Below are 19102 nucleotides of genomic sequence, written 5' to 3'. Positions count from 1 at the left end.
TTTTGTCTTTATTTTGTCTACCTTTTCCATCTTTTAAGGATACACAAGGAGGACAAGATTTGAGTTTGTTTCTCAAGCCAAGTCTAAGACCATATATTCATGGGTTCTTTCTCCACTCTCAAAACTTGATATTTTTCCTAAAAATAAATGATGTTCTTATTAATTGATCTGGGTTATATGATAAAACATTTTTTTAAGTAGGTATTGTATGGTGCTAATACCCTTCGTACACTGAATTTACTCTCGAGCATAACTTTAGTTTTGTAGCCGGGGTTTTCTTTTAAACACGGGTGAGACCCGTATATTGATTGGTGGTGACTCGAGATCTCTCATCTTGAAAAAGACATTTAGAAAAGGACGTCAACAGCTGCTTCACATCGACATGACAAGAACATAACATTTAATGATTTTTCTTTTAAGAACAAAACATTTAATGATTTTTCTTATTACCTCTTAATTTATCTAAACTTAGTTCGTCAAATTACTCATGGAATCGTTTAGATTCAATGTTGTTTTTATCCAAAAAAAAAAAAAAAAAAAAAAAAAAAATCCTATTTTTTTTCTAGATATGTCCTTTACAAGAACTTCGCTTCGCTAATATTATTCAAAGCTCCCTAATTCTTCAATTTTTACCCACTCGCCCCGCCCATTTTTGAACGATAACGTGGCAAAGCTTTCCGAGCAGTACAGATTCGAGATTCCTTGTTCTCTCCATCTCCTTCTCCAGCTTTCCATTGATCTCACACAGGCATAGGTACGTCTTTAATTTCTGAGGCGACAAAGCTTTTTCCATCGTCTGATTATGGCAACTCTCGTAGATGGGTTTCTTTCGTCAAACAATACTTCTCCTGCTCTTCTTCCATCGTCTTCCAAGTTAAACGTTGACCTCTATCCCAGTTTCAGATTTTCTCGAAATTCCATGAATGTAGCTTGTAGGATGCATTCCACTGCGATATCGGCCCATAATAGACCCCAGTGTCGATCTGCTCCAGTTGCTAAATGTCCGGACAGTAATGATGCAGGTTCTAATGTCCCAATCGCTCGTAGTTTCGCTTTGTTTAATCGTAATGTCCAGGTTGTTAAATTAAATGCTCGGCGAGTTGATAGTTTGATTGGAAACAATCTGGCAAAGTTTTGTGCGAAGTGTGCGACGTGCGTGGATAGTGACCGTAAGGTGTTCGATGAAATGCCTGAGAGACCGCTGCCTGCGTATACAGCTTTGATTAGGGCGTATTGTCGGTCAGAGAAGTGGAATGAGCTCTTTGCGGCATTCGGATTGATGGTTGAGGAGGGCATACTACCTGATAAATACCTCGTGCCCACGATTCTTAAAGCATGTTCCAAAAGACAAGCGGTGAAGACAGGTAAAATGATTCATGGGTATGCCATTAGGAAGAGGTTGGTCTCTGATATTTTCATTGGGAATGCTCTTATGGATTTCTATGGTAATTGTGGGGATTTGAGATTTTCGATTAATGTTTTTGATTCAATGAGTGAAAAAGATGTGGTGTCATGGACTGCGCTTGTGTCTGCTTACATGGAAGAAGGTCTCTTGGATGAGGCGATGGAAGCATTTCACTCCATGCAGTCTAGCGGGTTGAGGCCTGATTTGATATCATGGAATGCATTGGTCTCTGGGTTTGCTCGACATGGAAAGATTGGCACTGCTCTCAAATACTTGGAAGCTATGCAAGAACAAGGACTGAGCCCAAGGGTTAATTCATGGAATGGAGTCATATCAGGCTGTGTTCTAAATGGATATTTCAAAGATGCTTTGTATGTATTCATTAACATGCTGTTGTTTCCTGAGAATCCAAATTCTGTTACTGTTGCTACTGTTCTACCAGCTTGTGCAGGATTGAGATATCTGGGTTTAGGCAGGGCTGTTCATGCATACGCTCTTAAGTGCGAGCTGTGTACGAACATCTACGTCGAAGGATCGTTAGTCAATATGTATTCAAAATGCGGGCAAGACGATTATGCTGAAGAAATTTTTGCTAAAGCAGAGAAGAAAAACATTACATTGTGGAATGAAATTATTGCAACTTATGTGAATCAGGGAAGAACAAGCCAGGCATTAGAACGTTTTAGATCAATGCAGCATCATGGACTAAGACCTGATGTTGTAACCTACAACACACTGCTGGCTGGATATGCAAAAAATGGGCAGAAAGTTGAAGCATATAACTTGCTAACTGAGATGTTGCAGAAAGACTTGGCACCTAATGTTGTATCTTTGAATGTTTTAGTGTCTGGATTTCAACAATCTGGGTTAAGTTATGAAGCTCTTGAGTTATTCCAGACCATGCTTTACGCTGCTTGCCTTGTTGATAAGGTGATTACTTCGCCAATCAGACCGAATATCGTCACTATAACTGCAGCTCTGGCTGCTTGTGCTAGCTTGAATTTATTGCACAAAGGGAAAGAAATCCATGGATATATGTTGAGGAACGGTTTTGAAGACGACCACGTTGTTTCGAGTGCTCTCATTGACATGTACTCGAAGTGCGAGTGTATTGATTCGGTGATTCAAGTATTTGGGGGAACAAAGAACAGGAATGAAGTTTGTTGGAATGCCTTGATTGCAGGTTTTAGGAGAATTATGCAGCCCAAAATGGCGGTTGAACTCTTCTGTCAAATGCTAGTAGAAGGCATAAAACCAAGTTCAGACACCTTTTCGATACTTTTCCCTGCCTTGGCTAGGACAGATTTGATAACGAGAAGACAGCTACATTCCTATATCATCAAGAGTCAACTCGTCATATCGTGCAATGATCTCGCAAATGTCTTAAGTTCAAACGAGTTTGATGGGGGAGTTCTGCTTCATGGAACATAATGCATACTCGCGAGACATCTAACCTGCGTTTGTGGCAATCAAACTTTGGTTTCAATAGATGAGACTTCAGATGACGAGGCACTGCATCTAAACCGCCACCACGGTTCAAGGGGAATTTTCTTGCAAATTGGAACGATGTTTAAAAAATCACCTGGCGTTAACATCCTATCTGTTCTCGTTACAAAGAAGGCCTTCATATATACCTCCTAGACGATCATCCCCACGACATCGGGTTGATCTTACCCTAATATACCCTCTTGAGTACTCATCAATAGGTGGTGGGCTTTGGGATTGCATAACTTTGGCTACCTGGCTCATTGCAACCAATACTTAGGTTGTCCTATTACAAGATTATGTGCCAGATGCAAGTTCATGTCACGATTAGGCGTAGTGAGGAGGTGTGTGCTTATCGAAAATAAGTGAATCCCAAGTGCCTATTCCAAGATTATAGGTATGCTCGGAATTGCTTTCGAGATTGTATTGTATCGTGCTTACGAACACTTCTCACTCAAAATCATTGTACCTGAATCATTTTTTCAAGTGCAAGAATCATTTTTTCTTTCTTTTAGACTGTGAACTAAATAGTATATACAATGCTTCTGTACAATAAATACATACTAAAGGCGTTTTAGATGGATTTCTATACAGAACCGAACCTTTTCTCTGTTCTTCTTCCTGTTTCTTCTAATGATATTTGCAGCACTTTCTTTGAGGCCAATCAATTCAATGTATTAACTACACGTTGTCATCGTCGTCTGTATCGAGCTCGAGTCCCTCCTCGGCTAAAAGTTGGCTTATTAACCTTTTCTTTTCCTCCTCTGCTTTTTTTCGCATTAAATCTCTCTTCTTCAAGACGAGTGTGTGTCGTTTCAGTGTGCTGTTAAAGTAATCTATGGACGCCCTCTTTTCTTTTGCCAGTAATCTTTTCTCTTCGTCTGGATCAACCTGCAATACCCTCCACTTCAGAAACAAGGTGTTCAAACATAAGAACAACCATAACGAAAGACATTTCTTAGCATCAAAGGTTTGTTCACCTTTGATCGAGAAAGGCGCCGAGCTCGTAGATTCATCTCACGCTGCTGTTGCTCAGCCCAAGCTACTATTGCCATGTCGCCCCGTTGATCAAAAGCTTTGCGCTTTTTGATAAGCCACTCCATCCATGCTTGAGATGCCTGATAATCAGCAGAACAACCTATTTGTAAGAAGAGAATTTGTTTCTCTACAAAAATGAGATTCACTTAATCTCATAAATGAAATCAAACCTTCATCGGATTCACCCGGTTATCGACATCATACTGCCTCCGTTTCTCATCATCTATGAGCAACTCATAAGCAGCTTGAATCTTGATGAATCTAGCTTCAGCTGTTTCTCCTTCTTCAAGAATTCCTCTACCATCATAAACTTCGAAAAAAGAAAGAACGAGTTCATCACAGTTACAGAAATAAGTTCTTAACCAAACACAAGCATGGAACACAGAGATGAAGAAAGACGGATTTCTGTAGTTTTTTTACGAAACGCAGTACCGATTGACGTATAGCATGGCATAGGTAAGAAGAAGTTGCAAAAAAATGATCCCAGTACATTCATAAAACACAACAAAACTTGATAATCAATAACAATCTCATGCATAACTCCAATAAATTTGGCAACTGGAAATGATTATGAATCAATGGCAAAGAAATATATGACTTACCATCCATCTTAGAAATGGTTTAATATGTGATTAACTTAGATGGTCTAGTATTTTAATTGCAGAGTTGTCTTTCCTTCCTTCTCACAATTGATGAACATCTCAGGTTTTTTTTTTCAAGATAAGAAGAACTTCATGAATTTAATCATGCGGAACTTTAAACAACACAATTGTTTCACTTGAGCAAGGAGCAAACCATCCGGATGATAAAATTTGGCCAACCGCCTGTAGGCACTCTTTATCTGATCTTCACCAGCATCCCTCTCTAGTTCTGTTTTTATTGGATTAAAGAACAAATGAAAAGATAATTCAAAATCAGTCCATTGAAAGTAATTGAGATGCATAAAAGCAAAATCGTTAAATGAAAACGAACTGTATCCTTGAAATCATCAAAAACATTCATCACAATCAATAGTCCAGAACACTATTAGTTCCATTTACGCGTCAATCGCAGTTTCTAAATGGAAACAGCCCAAGCCCAAGCCCACCGCTAGTAGATGTTGTTTGATTTAGCCTGTTACATATCAACATATCGCTATCTATCTCACAGTTTTAAAATGCATTAGCTGGGAAGAGGTTTCCACACAGAATGTTTTGTTCTTCTCTCCAACCAACGTGAGATCTCACGATCCACCCCTCTTGGGGGCCCGCGTTCTTGCTGGCACATCGTCCGATGATTGGTTTTGATACCATTTGTAACAACCCAAACCCACCGCTAGCAGATATTATCCGCTTTAGCCCGTTACGTATCGCCATTAGCCTCACGGGGGAGAGGTTTCCACACCCTTATAAAGAATGTTTCGTTTTTCTCTCCGACCAGTGTGGGATCTCACAATCCACCCCCATTGGGGTCCAGCATTCTCATTGACATACCATTTGTAACAGCCCAAACCCATTGCTAGCATATATTGTCCGCTTATCGCTATCAGCCTTACAGTTAGTTCTCACAGTTAGTTTTAAAACGCATCTAGGGAGAGGTTTCCACACCCTTATAAGGAATGTTTGTTCTCCTCTCCAACCAACGTGGGATCTCACAATTCACCCCCTTAGGAGCCAGCGTTCTCATTGGCACACCGTTCGGTGACTGGCTTTGATACCATTTGTAACAGCCCAAGCCACACAACTAGCAAATATTGTTCGCTTTGGCCCGTTACGTATTACCATCAGCCTCACAGTTAGTTTTAAAACGCATCTGCTGGGGAGAGGTTTCCACACCCTTATAAGGATGTTCCTTCTCCTCTCCAACCAATGTGGGATCTCACAATTCACCCCCTTGAGAGCCCGTGTTCTCATTGACACACCGTCCGGTGACTAGCTTTGATACCATTTGTAACAGCCCAAGCCCACAGCTAGCAGATATTGTTCATCATAACGTTAGCCTCACAGTTTTAAAACGTGTTTGCTAGGGAGAGGTTTCCACACCCTTACAAGGAATATTTCGTTATCCTCTCCAACTAACGTGGGATCTCACACGAACCATCACTGCAAACCAAAGCTACCACAGGAGACCACGAAGCACAAATTCAAGAACGGTGTCAATTTTCAATCCCCCCACATACGCCAACAGAGTCAATGTGCAGTTCGAATTCAATGCAAGGTAAGCATATCCAGAGTAGCATTAACGAAGACGAAAAACCACAAGCGCTATACAATACAAAAAACGAAAGGAGATAGAGAAAAGGAAGTTACCGAGAGTTTCATAGGGAGTTTTTTCGTTAGCCCAATTGGAAGCCATGGCCAGCGTCCTCCTCTGATTGATACGGAACCACTTCTCAGTCCGACAAAAGGCAGACGAGGAATTGAAGGTGGGAGAGAAAACGGAAAAGCCGCGCTTGTAATTAGGGTTCCGAAACGAAACCCTGGGCATAGACTGGCATCTGCTGCTAATTAGGAAGGAAGAAAACATGGCATGAGGCCTGCACACCGTCCTCAAACTGCTCATTCTTTGGCTCCACAATTACGAAAGATATTGAAGAAGGAGAATGATATTGAAGGAGAAGAAGAACCCAAAAAGCTCGGGGAAATAACTGAAATGACCAGTTTTTGTTTGTACGCCTCATTTTTCTTCTCTCCCTCACTCGCAGGCTACCAATCTTACTTCCATTTTATTATAAATTTTTGGAGTAAAATATGGAAACTTTCTTCTCTTCAATATCAACCAAAATGAGAACTCTCGATGAATTCTTATGTGTCGATAATCAACCATGAATTGAGTGAGAACTCTGGATGAATTCTTCTGTGTCGATAATCAACCATGAACGAGTAGTGCAACCGACAAAGTGATGAAAAATTTTCACTCTACGATCGGCCCAGTTGAAAACTCGTGAAATCTTCTATAAGAAAACTCGTGATAAGAAAACTCGACAAAGTGAGTTTTAAAAGTTCTTTGAAATCTTCTATGAGAAAACTCGTGATAAGTTTCAATTTTTTGTTAATCTATTTTTTTAAAAATTATAATCTAAAAACACAAGAAAATTTGTAATCGTTCACTTACATAATTAATCATTAATTAATCATTTATGTGATATAATCATTCTATTTAATTATTTTTATAAATATTTATAAAATTAATTTTATAAATATTTATAAAATAAACAAATATGAATATTTAAATTTTCCTATACATATAAAAGTACTTTCCGACCTCAATAATTTCAAACTTTTATCAACATACACTTATTCAAGCTTTTATCAAAATACACTTATTGTAATAGCCCAGGACACCTATTGTAACCGCTCAGGCCAGCTCAAGGTTATACACCTATTGTAACAGGCCAGGCCAGCTCAAGCTTGTACACCTATTGTAACAGGCCAGGCCAGCTCAAGCTTATACACCTATTGTAACAGCCCAAGTCAGCCTAGGCCAGCTCAAGCTTATACACCTATTGTAACAGCCCAAGCCAGCTCAAACTTATACACCTATTGTAACAGTCCAAGCCAGCCTAGGCCAGCTCAAGCTTATACACCTATTGTAACAGCCCAAGCCAACCTAGGCCAGCTCAAGCTTACTGCTAGCCGATATTTTCCTCTTTCAGCTTTTTCTTCTGGGCTTCTCCTCAAGGTTTTAAAATGTATCTATTAGGAGAGGTTTCCACACCCTTGTAAATAGTGTTTCGTTCCCCTCTCCAACACCGATCATCCATCTTACATATAAAAATAACAAAACACCACGAGACATAATTATTCACAATATCAAGAGCTTAACCTGCGCAAATGCGAAAAGATCCACAACCACGATAAAATGAGTCTCTAGATCAAAGTCAATACTAAGTGACACGAAAATAATTCAAAACTATCAACAAAAGTTCAAAGACTACCAAACACTTAAACAAAAAGATCAAAACAATAAATCTTTTCAAGGATATTTAACAATATCCTTCCCTTCTTTGACTTTGAGAGCTTGCAAATCAAACCTGAAGCTATGGAAGAACAAGCAAATTCCACTGAAAATTAATGAAGAGAGGCAGTCCACAACACATGAAAAGCTACCAGATCATTGCTGTAATCAGTAACAAATAATGCAAGAAAAAGCTGTATAGATCTAAAAGGAAACTAAGATTAGAACCAATGAAGAACACTGGGGGAATGATATGAGCAATTCTACTGATTGCCATTAGAATAAGATTAAAAGATGAAAATAAGGAAAGCATACCTATCCAGAAGGTTATTCAGATAATTTAGCATATGCCTGAAAGATGATTATAAAAGCACCATCCTAACACTACCCATAATCTCTCACAGCTCACACCCCAATAGGTTCTCCAGTCAATAAGTCAGCTTTACAAGTTGGAAGCTCCCAAAAGCTTGAACTACTTTGTTTTTGTGTTTTCTTTTTTCATTTTGAGGAGCAGAATTTCACAATATTCAACCAGCAACTCATCTAATTCTGTATGACTCAGAACTTCACCAAGCACCCAAGTTTACCTTCTACCAGGAGACAGAAATCAAACTTCATATCTTCCAATACATTTTTTCTTTTACTCTTTTGTTTATTTTTTGACTGTTTTTTTTTTTTTTTTTTCTTTTTACATAAATTCATTTAGTGAACGCTTCGAATAAGAAGGATTCATTGGTGTTTCGATGCATCAGGGCGAGGCCCATTCGAAGTAATGGCAACGTGCACCTTTGGTAGCAGTCCAGTTCCCACAGCCAAAGAAACAACTCCCTTGCTTTGGTCCTGGCTTGCGAACCATACCTCTGCTGCTTCTAACCCCGCAGAAACAGTACGGGTAGTATTGGATGATGGGTACGTGCACAGGCTTCGGTTTCATTGGCGGTTGTGGAGTGAGTGTCATGGCTCCTGGGGATTGTTTCCATTGGAATGGGCAGTCAGAAGTCTGCCACATCAATGAATTGGTGATGGAAAATCTGAAGCCTCTATGCATAAGAAGGGCAAGTAAACGAGCAGTGTTCTTGGCATCATCAAGACCACAATGAGCACGACCTTGCCAAGCTAAGCCTGCCATCTCAACCGCTTCCTTTAGATTGCATTGTGCTCCCCCAAAAACCTCACGAAATGGAAGTTTTAAGTTGATCCATCTATCAATCAAATCAGAGAAGAAAAGTAAGAATTACATCCAAGTACTAAATAAAAATATAGTTCTTTTGTAAATATGCCTATGTAGGCACCAACATACGGTGGTAGCTATATATTCTTCATTCACAGAGTATGTTTGTGATGTCCCACGTTGGTTGGGGAGGAGAACAAACCACCATTTATAAGGGCGTGGAAACTATCCCCTAGCAGACGCGTTTTAAAGCCTTGAGGGGAAGCCCGAAAGGAAAAGCCCAAAGAGGACAATATCTGCTAGCGGTGGATCTGGGTCGTTACTAATGGTATCAGAGCCAGACATTGGACGATGTGCCAGCCTTCTCGCTGTTCCCCGAAGGGGTAGACACGAGGCGGTGTGCCAGTAAGGACGTTGGGCCCCAAAGGGGGTGGATTTGGGGGCGGTCCCACATCAATTGGAGGAAGGAAAGAGTGCCAGCGAGGACGCTGGGCCCCAAAGGGGGGTGGATTGTGATGTCCCACATTGGTTGGGGAGGAGAACACGCCACCATTTATAAGGGTGTGGAAACCTTCCCCTAGCAAACGCGTTTTAGTGAGAGGAAGCCCGAAAGGAAAAGCCCAAAGAGGATAATATCTGCTAGCGGTGGATCTGGGTCGTTACAATATTAGAATACCGACAACATCGTTTCTTATTGTGATGGTCTTTTACACAAAAAAAAAAAAAAACAATGGAACAGCCAGTCAACCAACAATGCAAATGGAATACTGTTCTACAGGAAGATGAGCTATGCCAGTATGTTAAAAGTACTAAAAGCCAAAAAAAAATAGTGCTTTCCCTCTAGATGGAATTAGAAACATGAAAACAACGAACACTTGATGAAATTTGCATTTTCCAAGTTATTTTGTTCCCTGGATTTTGTGTTTTTCTGGTGCACTTCCCAATTCGTGGAGGTATAGGAGAAATAACTTAAATTATTATTTGTACCATAAGTAGAAATAAATTCTATAGGGATCATTTACCGGTTGAAATATGGAGGCTTCCGAATCTTCTTGAAACGGCATTCCGACTCTAACATGACTCGGCAATCCCAGTTAGACCAAGTTACCACCGCGAAATTTGTATTCTTAATCCCCTTCTTTTCAAGCCATTTATCATGCCTGAGGAGAGCTTCATTGAGAGTAACACCTCTGTCCACCTACAGACAGCAATGAGGTAAGATAAAAATCAGGTCCTAAACCAGAAAAACAACAACCAAGTGTAATTATAAGGGAAACAAAATGAGACGCCAACACTCCAAAGGTATAGTTTCATGGAACCAGTTACTTCCCTTAAATGTTCCATCCAAGAAAATATTTATGAGAAAACATGGCAATCAATATGAAAGAAAGGGAAATAGAAAACTCCGAAAAATCAATATGAATGGAAAACTCCGAAAAATCGGGCCAATGCCCTCAAAACCTAATTTCAAAGCACACGCCAATGCAGACCAAGCTCAAAGGAGGAATATCTCTAGATGAAATTGATAACGTTATTCCTCTCCAAGGAAACAACCTAGAAGAAAAACCTAACATTCTTCAGAGAACGGATTACTGAACTTCCAAAGCTGGGATCCAATGATCCTCCCAAAAGTCACACACCATTACAATAAATCAAACATTATTAAGGAATCAGTGAAAGCCCCTAGAAATAACTTTCCATTCATATTTCCCTTTTATGATTTTTAGTAAATTGGAACCAAGCGACCTCTTGAAACATCAAAATGTTGTTTCTGTTTTTTTTTTTTTTTTTTTTTTTTTTTTTTCTGGTTCCAAAAACAATGTTTAACAATCATCTTTCATCTCAAAGAACCATTTCTTATTTTTGGATTTTTTCTTTTTTAATATTACCTTCAAACAACCCATTGTCAAACATTTAGGAAGATCGGGACATGTCAACAATATAAGAAAATATACTATAGGGAGCCATTTGGTTTGAAGTTTTGTTGATATTTCAGGGAAGAAGATGCTTGAGAAGCAAATGTTTGAGAATCAGATGTGTGTGTTTGGTGTTGTATGGGAATACTTTTAGAATTTCATAAAAATAGATAATATTCTTATCGATTCCCCAAGTTTGTTCTACGCTAACAAAATGCAACCTCCAAGTGTAATCATTTTCTTTGAAGAGAAAAGAAAAAAAAAAAGAAAAAAAATGAAGCTTTGAACAAACCTGAATTTGCTGAATTCCTGTTAGATCCCTGCAGAAATCGCTCAAGAGCTGATTGCACGTTGGACGCACGTAAGTTTGAAAGCAAGCTTCTAGTTGGCCAGTCACACTACTAACAATTACAGATGGGAACTCAATTATTTCCTGCGGATGGGGATTTCTATCCTTATCACACGTTGCTTCAAAGTCTATAACCACAAAATATTGGAACTCTTGCAACCGACGATCGCAATGATAATTCTGTTCAAACATTTTGAAAGGAACATATTGGAAGCGATTCTCCACTGGCAAAGAGTAGAACTGACATTCGGAAGCACTCATCTGGCACTGCTGCACCTTTTGAGAGTCAAAATGGAAGGCTTGCCATGATCCAGAATTATGCTGATAAGCAGGTTTATTGTGAAATTCATTTGGACGTTCAATGAAATTGTTAGCCAATAGGTGGTTTGTTTCAGGAATATCATTGCTGCCATGACAACTGATTTCATCTGAAATTTCTTGGAACCCATCAGCAGAATTTCCACTATGTTGCAGACTGAATGGGATTCCATTATTCTGGAGGCATTTTATAGAGGCCTCACAGTTCCTCTGCATACTTTCTGCAGTCAAAGAAGGCAAAGAAATCACGGTGAGATTGAATTTAATGTTGTATTGAGAACATAAAAAGTTTCACCAGTCAATACACTCCATTCTGAGGCTACAAACTTTATGAGATCAAAAAAGTTAATCCAAAAAAAAAAATGGCATAGGTCCAAGAATGGATAAAAACGATTAAATTGACCGTAACTCATCACTTAAGCTTCTAGGTCTATTAATGATTTAATATGGTATAAAAGTAGAAAATCGTAATATCATTTCCTCCCCAATTTATATTGTTTTTCATTTGTTGGGCCTTCCAAAAGTTTCATAGCTCATAAGTGAAGGGGGAATGTCAAAAGATTAATGAAAAGATTAAATTTTCTATAACTCATCAACTTATGTTTTTTTGGTCCAATGATGATTTACCGGCCTAATGTCACAAAGTACAAACTTTCAAAATTATCAATTGGAAGAAAACTCATCAGACGGCAACTACCGAAGAAGAATTGAAAAGGTAAAAACAATTAGAATCTTTTGCAACTGGGAACATAAATTGAAATTCAAATGGTGTCGATTCAGCAACATAAAGACTAGGGAGGCTTAGCTTAGGGGATAGGGAGCTCTAGAAATTGTTTTTCTCCTCTGCTATTCTTTCTTGAATAATGAAAGTTCTGTCATTCATCTAAAAATATCTATATGGGACAGAAAAGAATGGTTCTCGTTAAGAAAGTCGGAAGCTTCACTTATTGTTGCTCATCCACAGCACAATAAGTTTTTTTTTTAAAAAAAATTGTATCCACTACAGACAGTAGCATCAAAATTATAAACTTTAAGATGCATCTTTAAATGCAAAGGAGGAATTTCAATAAAAAAGAAACGCTTTTAGTAAATTTCCACTCATACAAGTGTAAGAAAAAAAAAATTGAAAACAGTGGCTGACAAGAAAACGAGGAGAGTAAATCAGGAGGGCAGGGAAGAAAATGCAGGAATAGAAAAAAGGCGACAGAAATGGAACATGGGGAGAATAATGGAAAGGGAAGAACAAGAAACGTGGAAATTGCCAGGAAAGAGAGGGCATATGAGGACAAACTGAAACGCAAAGCTATTTTTCTAATAGGATACTCAATATTTTCTTAAAATAATAAATATTCAAAATGGAAAACCTCAAACCAAGGGTGTTGCAAAAATGCCCTCAAAATTGCAAAACGACAGGGAGGGAGTTTTTTTTTTCTGAAGATGGGAACTAATTGTTTATTTATATATGAAAAGCACAAAAAAGCAGTCAGAAACCCAACCATCTATGGAAGTTATATAAGCAACTTGAATTGGCATAAATCGGAGTCAATTATACATATAGGGGAGTCAATTATACATATAGGCGTTTCGAAGTGTACCAATTAGAAAAACTCAAACCTTGTGCAACTCTAAAGTTCAAAAACACCAAAAGTCATCCACCTTCTTTCCAATCAAAACTTCCAAAGGAACTTCAATGACCGTGTTACACCAAAGAACGCTAGCTTTCTTTTTTGAGTTGAATATCACAAAGGCGTTGATGTAATTTATTTTCAGTGTTTATAGGAAAATAGGCACTAAATCCGGTAGTCATTCAACAAGCTAAAGCCAACCTTGCTAATGCAAAGAGTAAAAATATTACCCGACTTCACCAATGGGAAGATGGTCATTACTCTTCTTGCAAAGATATACCAACGTGGAGAGAGGTTTTTATAGGGCACCAATTCTTCTATCTTCCTGATGTCTAAAGAAAAATGGTTTCCTTCTTAGTAAGGTAGTTAGACAGAGTAACAAACACTCTTATTACCTTGTAGACGGCTGACCAAGATTTCATAGTAAGATCACCCAAGGATTCTGAGGTAACATCACCGTTAGCTAACTATGGAGATTGGTCATAAGAGAAATCCATCCAATGGTCTCTCATTTGTTTAAAAAATACCATTTGAGACCCAATCCCTAGTTATGATTGGTTTTTTCTTTTCAATAAGAAATTGTGCTTTTGTTGACAGAAATGAACGAATATGCACGTGCATATAAAAAACAAGCCCCAATAGAAAGGGGTCCCAAACTCTAACTAAAGGAAATGACTAGGACCTAAAAGAAAAAGGCTAAGCTCATAACTACAAAAGGTCCTGACCAAGTAGATGACAGAAAAATAACCACAGTTCCTTCTAAATAGCAATTCGGGGCATTAGAGGCCTCTAACCAGCACAGCCAAACTTTAAGCCCCTTTAAATTAGCTACATTGCACAGTTTAGAAGAATTAACTTTATTCACCAATCCATCGATCCTCCCTATAGAGGAACTTAAAATCAGTAAGGTTCATTCTAAATAGCAATTCCGGCCATTTGAAGCCTCTTAACCAGCACAGCTCAACTTTAAGCCCCTTTGATTAGCTACAATGTACAGTTTAGAATAATTTTTTAGGCTTGACTCACCAATCCATCGATCCTCCCAAAAGAGGATCTTGTCTCCTTCCCAAGCTTCATGTCGTACCAATTATCCACTAAATCACAGCACTTTGAAATTTGATTCCAAGGCCATTTTTATCTCCTCGCCTCTTTCAGATTAGGAAGTCAATTGCCAAATGAGAAGCTATATTTGCTAGCTATGATTTTTCTCCAAATGGAATTTTCATCATTCATGAATCTCCAACCCCCACTTTGCAAGGAGACTAATATTCTTATCCTTCAAATTTCCCAAGCTAAGACCTCATTTGCTCACTGGGAAGGAGGTAATCTACCAATTGACCATATTTTTTCCACACTCATCAGCACCATCTTTCCACAAGAAGTCTCTAATAATTTGCTCCAACCTCTTGATAAATTTAATAGGACAATCAAATATGGAATAGTAGCACGAAAGAGTTATCTACTTACCACAATAATTAAATCCTAATAATTTCCCCCGGTTAAAGTATCAATCAAATATTACATTTATTGTAACCCACAAACTTAAATTTTTGAATTGATTGGTGATTTAACACCCTCAACTTGGAGATATTAATGGTGAGGTTACCTTTTTTTAATAAGAAACAGAAATTTGCATTGGGACAATGAAAATAGACTAAAGTTGAAGATAAAACTCTGAAGGGACTGGAACAGATCAAAACCAATATCAAAATCAAGTGGGAGCTATAAAAGCCTCCAAAATCATACAATGTCTTGCAAAGAAAAGTCAAAAAAAAGTTTAAAGAGAAAACACCATTGTGACACTTTTAGTCTAGCCAACTCGGATCCTAAATTAGCTAGTTCTCAAAAACTCTTTGGTTGCGTTCTAACCAACTTTATGAAATTTGATATGGCTTTGACTGCATTTACCCATAGTAAGTTCGATCTAGGAGGCAAGGCCCAGTAATGATATGAAGAATGTTACGCTTAGAATTGTTTGAAAATACCCATTGCAAATAGAAAATCATAGAGAAAGGGCACCCAAAAACTGGCTCCTACCAATCCGCTTGACATAATAAACAATTGATAGCATGGGGAAGGAGAATGAGATCTCCTTCTGTAACACATATGTTATATTTAAACTACTAGTGGATGCTGTCCACGATGTTTACAAAAAAAAAAAAAAAAAAAAAAAAAAAAAAAAAAAAAAAAAACTTTCCAATTTACAATGAGAGAGGTATGACTATAGGAAGCAAAAGTATTAGTCAATTTACACCAAAATATAGCATGGTAAACAACATTGTCGAAGAGCTTAGTACAAGTTTGTATCTTATTCGTGAATACTCTTTGATTTCTTTCTTTCTACAAATTCTAAAAGAAAGCCATAATGAGATGTTTCCATAGCAGGGCTTTTGTATTCTTGAAGGGGTTAAGACCATGTCCAATAAATCCTTTACTTCCTAGGGGAAAGTAAGATGTCATCTGAAAATGTCAAAAAATTCTAAGCGTATGTGCATTGCATAAATAAGTGGTTTTGTGATTTGTTGTTGTTCTTGCATAATTAGCACCAACTTGGAAATAGAGTCATGAATTACATTCTTTTTGTAGATTTTCACTTGTGCTAATGGTTGTATGCACTATTTTCCAAAGGAAGAACTTCACCTATGTAGGGTGATTTCGTTTCCATAGTGTCTTTTTAGGGCATGAAGCCTTCTAAAAATCCAAAACCATTTGGGAGAAGGGATACTTAAAAAGGCATGGGTAACAAGAACCATAATGTTGTACCTTTGCTTCCACCATTATCTACTTTCATTACCTCCAGCAAGCAATTCAATACTTTTTTCAACCATAAGATACGATGGATCGGTGTCTTAAACTGAAAATTTGTCCTAATTTTTAAAAGTACTGATTATTTATTCCTCCAGTGTCCTTTTCTGTGGAGAGGATGGTGAAAAGACTTTTGGGTAGTTTGTGTAAATGCCAAATTCACTGATGGGGTGGCTTCTAGTAGTTCTAAATGGGTGGTGCCTCAGAGGAAAAGCAAAGGTTTTGTGGAGAACTATGGTTTGGGCCTTGTTTTTTGAACTATGAGAGGAAAGAAACTAGAGGGTTTTCAAAGATAACTCGTATCCTTTAGAATTCTTTTCCATTATTGTACAATCTAACTCTTTTTATGATATCTAAGGCATAAGAAATTATTTAGTAATTATAGCCTAACTAGAATCCTCCAAGATTGAGAGGTAGTGCTCTTCCCTTTTTGATTACTCAGTACACCATCTTTGTTTCTAATTAAAAAAATAATGATAAAACACTTTTGTTCTTAAAAATCTTTATACGTCAAATTGAAGTCGAAATTGGAACTCAGGAGCTGTTACAAAGTATAATGCCCCTTTTGAAGTATGATAGAAAAATTGGGGTAAAAAGTCTACATAACCAATCAAGAATGAGAAATGGCAGAAGACTCCTAGATCCACCCAAAAGCGAACAATGAACACGACCCTAGTAAAAGAGCAAGGTAAAAGAAGTAAAGCTCAGTGAACTTCCAAGGACAATGGTGAATGTCTCCAGTGACAAGTTTAGGCCCCTGGCTTCACTATGACCCCTGTTCCCCAAACGAAATAAAGAAATAACTCTGAAACATTCAAGTCCCAAAGAATTCTAAAACAAAATCACTGAAGTTACTTATCCAAAGAGAAATGAGCATGTTACATAGGCTACTTTAAGTGATCCAAAAACTACAGCACCTGAAAAGGAGACAACCAACCCAATGCACTTATCAACCCTTTTACAACCAGAAAGATCTAACAGTCTCAAAAAAAACAAATTAAAAGACATGGTGACAGATGGTACTTCATACATGTATAATCTATCTTAAACTAGAGTTCTAGGACCCCATTCCCAGTTGCTATAAAAATTCAAGAATCTGCAGGAGGTAAGAAGAATGGATGGATAGGCAGATTGGAGAGAGGAAAAGATCATGTTTCTTGAGGTAGCTAACTTTAAAACAAAGACCCTTAGCATTTAACTAAAAAATTAGTAATTGTTTCATATTGATCCTCTTGATAATACTACAGTAGCGAGAATTAGCCAAGTACGAAGAGTCCGTTTCAACACCGGTGATTCAATTCCAAGCTAACAACAGAACCTCAACTCAAATTTTCCGCCTGAGATTCAAAAGACCCAAAAACAACGGAAGAAAAATCCAAATGATCATTCTCTCTGTTAACAAAATCTTCACCCTTCTAAAGTTCCTGCTTTAGACGTTAAAGAAGCATTGAAGTGACAGAGTTCTGACTGATGAGTCTAGGCATCCAAACTCCTCGCCACTAAGTAGTATGATGCTCACAAACTCAATCTGGAAATCTTTGTGTTATTGTCTCAAATCCTTCCTCTGATCTCTAAATTCCATTACAGAAACACGCCAAGAACTAACGTTAACTCAAAAAAAAAGCCAATGTCCATATCAATTCTTCACCTAACTCCTCGATTTCAAATTAGAAACTACCCTCAGCTCAAAAACTGAAATTATAACATATAACACTATACAGAATTAGAAATAACTAGTTCTCGGTGTCGCTTAGAAGGTACACAAAACAAAGTCGCAGAATCCCCCTCAAGCTGGAGGAGGAGGAGAAGAAAGGGAATGCGACTAAATCAGCACAAAATTAAACTGCTTGGATCATAAAACGAAACTAAAACCAGTTGAAACAAAACTTAAAACACTTCAAATAACCGAAAACACACCTTTGCGTTCAAGGGCCATCATGATCTTCAGAGTAATTGAGATCAACCACCAAGTACATCAGATCTACCACTGAAAGTCCCTCCTGAAGAATCCCAAGAATAAGAACAAACATACCGAAGAGTTGCCATATATATTCACGTAATTAATGAAAATATATTGGAAAAATGAAATCAGAGAAGAGAGAGAGGGAGACCTGGTGTGATCTGGAAGGTGAGCCGGGAGAGAGGAGGGAAGCAGTCGGGAAGGAAGAAATAAAAATAAAATAAAATAAGTGTATATATGTCGTCCCTGTATTCACCATAAAATATCGTATATAAAAAATCAAACTATGCTTTAAAATGTTTTTCGGAATCAAAATATCATATCTTTTTTTTTTTTTCCACTGTTTGGATAATTACTGCTTTTTTATTTTTTTATTTTTTTAAATTCAAACCCTAATCTTTTTAATATAATTAAATGAGATTTCATGATAATATAATGTTTTAACCATGTAATTTTGTGTTTAGTTTCATATTTTTTTTTTAATTTAGGTTTGTTTTCTTCCAATTTTGTACTATAATTTTTAATTCATGAATTTGAAAAACAAAATTAATTTTTTTAAATCACTTTTTTTATAAAAAAAGAAAAAAAAGTGGATGATTTTCAAAATATGGTAGAATTTTTTTTTTCTCATAAATGGAAATATATTCATTCTCTCCTCGCCGTTAGATTATCATAATCTTCACGTTCATAGTTTTAACTTATCTTTAACGGTAAAGTTATGGATGCATGTGAAACGAGCAACTAGAGATATTTAAGAGTTTTTTTTTTTTTGGTATGTCATCCAAATTATGCTTTTCTTGTTTTTGCTTGTATATTTTCTTTTATATAACTTTCACCCTACTTTTCAAAAAATAGATTTTTTTTTATTTAATAAATTTAAATTTAAAATTTTCTAAGAAAATTATTGTTATAAAAATGAAAAAAAATTATTATGAATATATAATTTTATGTTGTTTTTTTTTCTTTTCTTAAAAAAATCAATATTAATTTAATTGATCTTAAGCTTAAAGACGATGATTATAAAATCAAGTGGATAATATATTTCATCTATATCCAATTCAATTATAGAAATACCAAAACAATTGGGACTTTAA

At 37.2% G+C, this 19102-nt stretch overlaps 3 protein-coding genes across 5 annotated transcripts; 1 reads left to right on the top strand and 2 right to left on the bottom strand.

Annotated features, from left to right (window-relative positions):
- Window positions 1-527: 527 nt before the first annotated feature.
- Window positions 528-3376, top strand: LOC111805759 (pentatricopeptide repeat-containing protein At1g19720-like). 2 transcript variants are annotated; one of them, XM_023690977.2, is made up of 2 exons: window positions 530-754; window positions 898-3376. In XM_023690977.2, exon 2 carries the CDS (start codon window positions 920-922, stop codon window positions 2834-2836), a length of 1917 nt encoding a protein of 638 aa, XP_023546745.2. In that variant the 5' UTR covers window positions 530-754; window positions 898-919; the 3' UTR covers window positions 2837-3376. The 2 variants fall into 2 exon arrangements, with proteins under 2 accessions (XP_086984583.1, XP_023546745.2); XM_087128457.1 differs by having other exon boundaries at window positions 528-3376.
- LOC111805760 (Chaperone DnaJ-domain superfamily protein) lies at window positions 3291-6784 on the bottom strand. Of its 2 annotated transcripts, none has more exons than XM_087128458.1 (5): window positions 6217-6784; window positions 4724-4798; window positions 4099-4238; window positions 3871-4008; window positions 3291-3796 (listed from the first exon to the last, which is right to left on the bottom strand). In XM_087128458.1, exons 1-5 carry the CDS (start codon window positions 6467-6469, stop codon window positions 3572-3574), a joined length of 831 nt encoding a protein of 276 aa, XP_086984584.1. In that variant the 5' UTR covers window positions 6470-6784; the 3' UTR covers window positions 3291-3571. The 2 variants fall into 2 exon arrangements, with proteins under 2 accessions (XP_086984584.1, XP_023546746.2); XM_023690978.2 differs by having other exon boundaries at window positions 3291-3781; window positions 6217-6623.
- A 1329-nt stretch (window positions 6785-8113) lies between these two features.
- LOC111805389 (uncharacterized) lies at window positions 8114-18301 on the bottom strand. Its single transcript, XM_023690465.2, has 5 exons — window positions 18160-18301; window positions 17966-18048; window positions 11244-11839; window positions 10058-10233; window positions 8114-9066 (listed from the first exon to the last, which is right to left on the bottom strand). The coding sequence occupies exons 2-5, from the start codon at window positions 17985-17987 to the stop codon at window positions 8613-8615; spliced, it is 1248 nt and encodes a 415-aa protein (XP_023546233.1). The 5' UTR covers window positions 17988-18048; window positions 18160-18301; the 3' UTR covers window positions 8114-8612.
- Between the last annotated feature and the right edge of the window lie 801 nt (window positions 18302-19102).

Source organism: Cucurbita pepo, chromosome 11 (genome assembly GCF_057944985.1).
Source record: "Cucurbita pepo subsp. pepo isolate OVF chromosome 11, ASM5794498v1, whole genome shotgun sequence".
Taxonomy (NCBI): Eukaryota; Viridiplantae; Streptophyta; class Magnoliopsida; order Cucurbitales; family Cucurbitaceae; genus Cucurbita; species Cucurbita pepo.
This window is presented reverse-complemented; position numbering and strand designations above follow the sequence as displayed.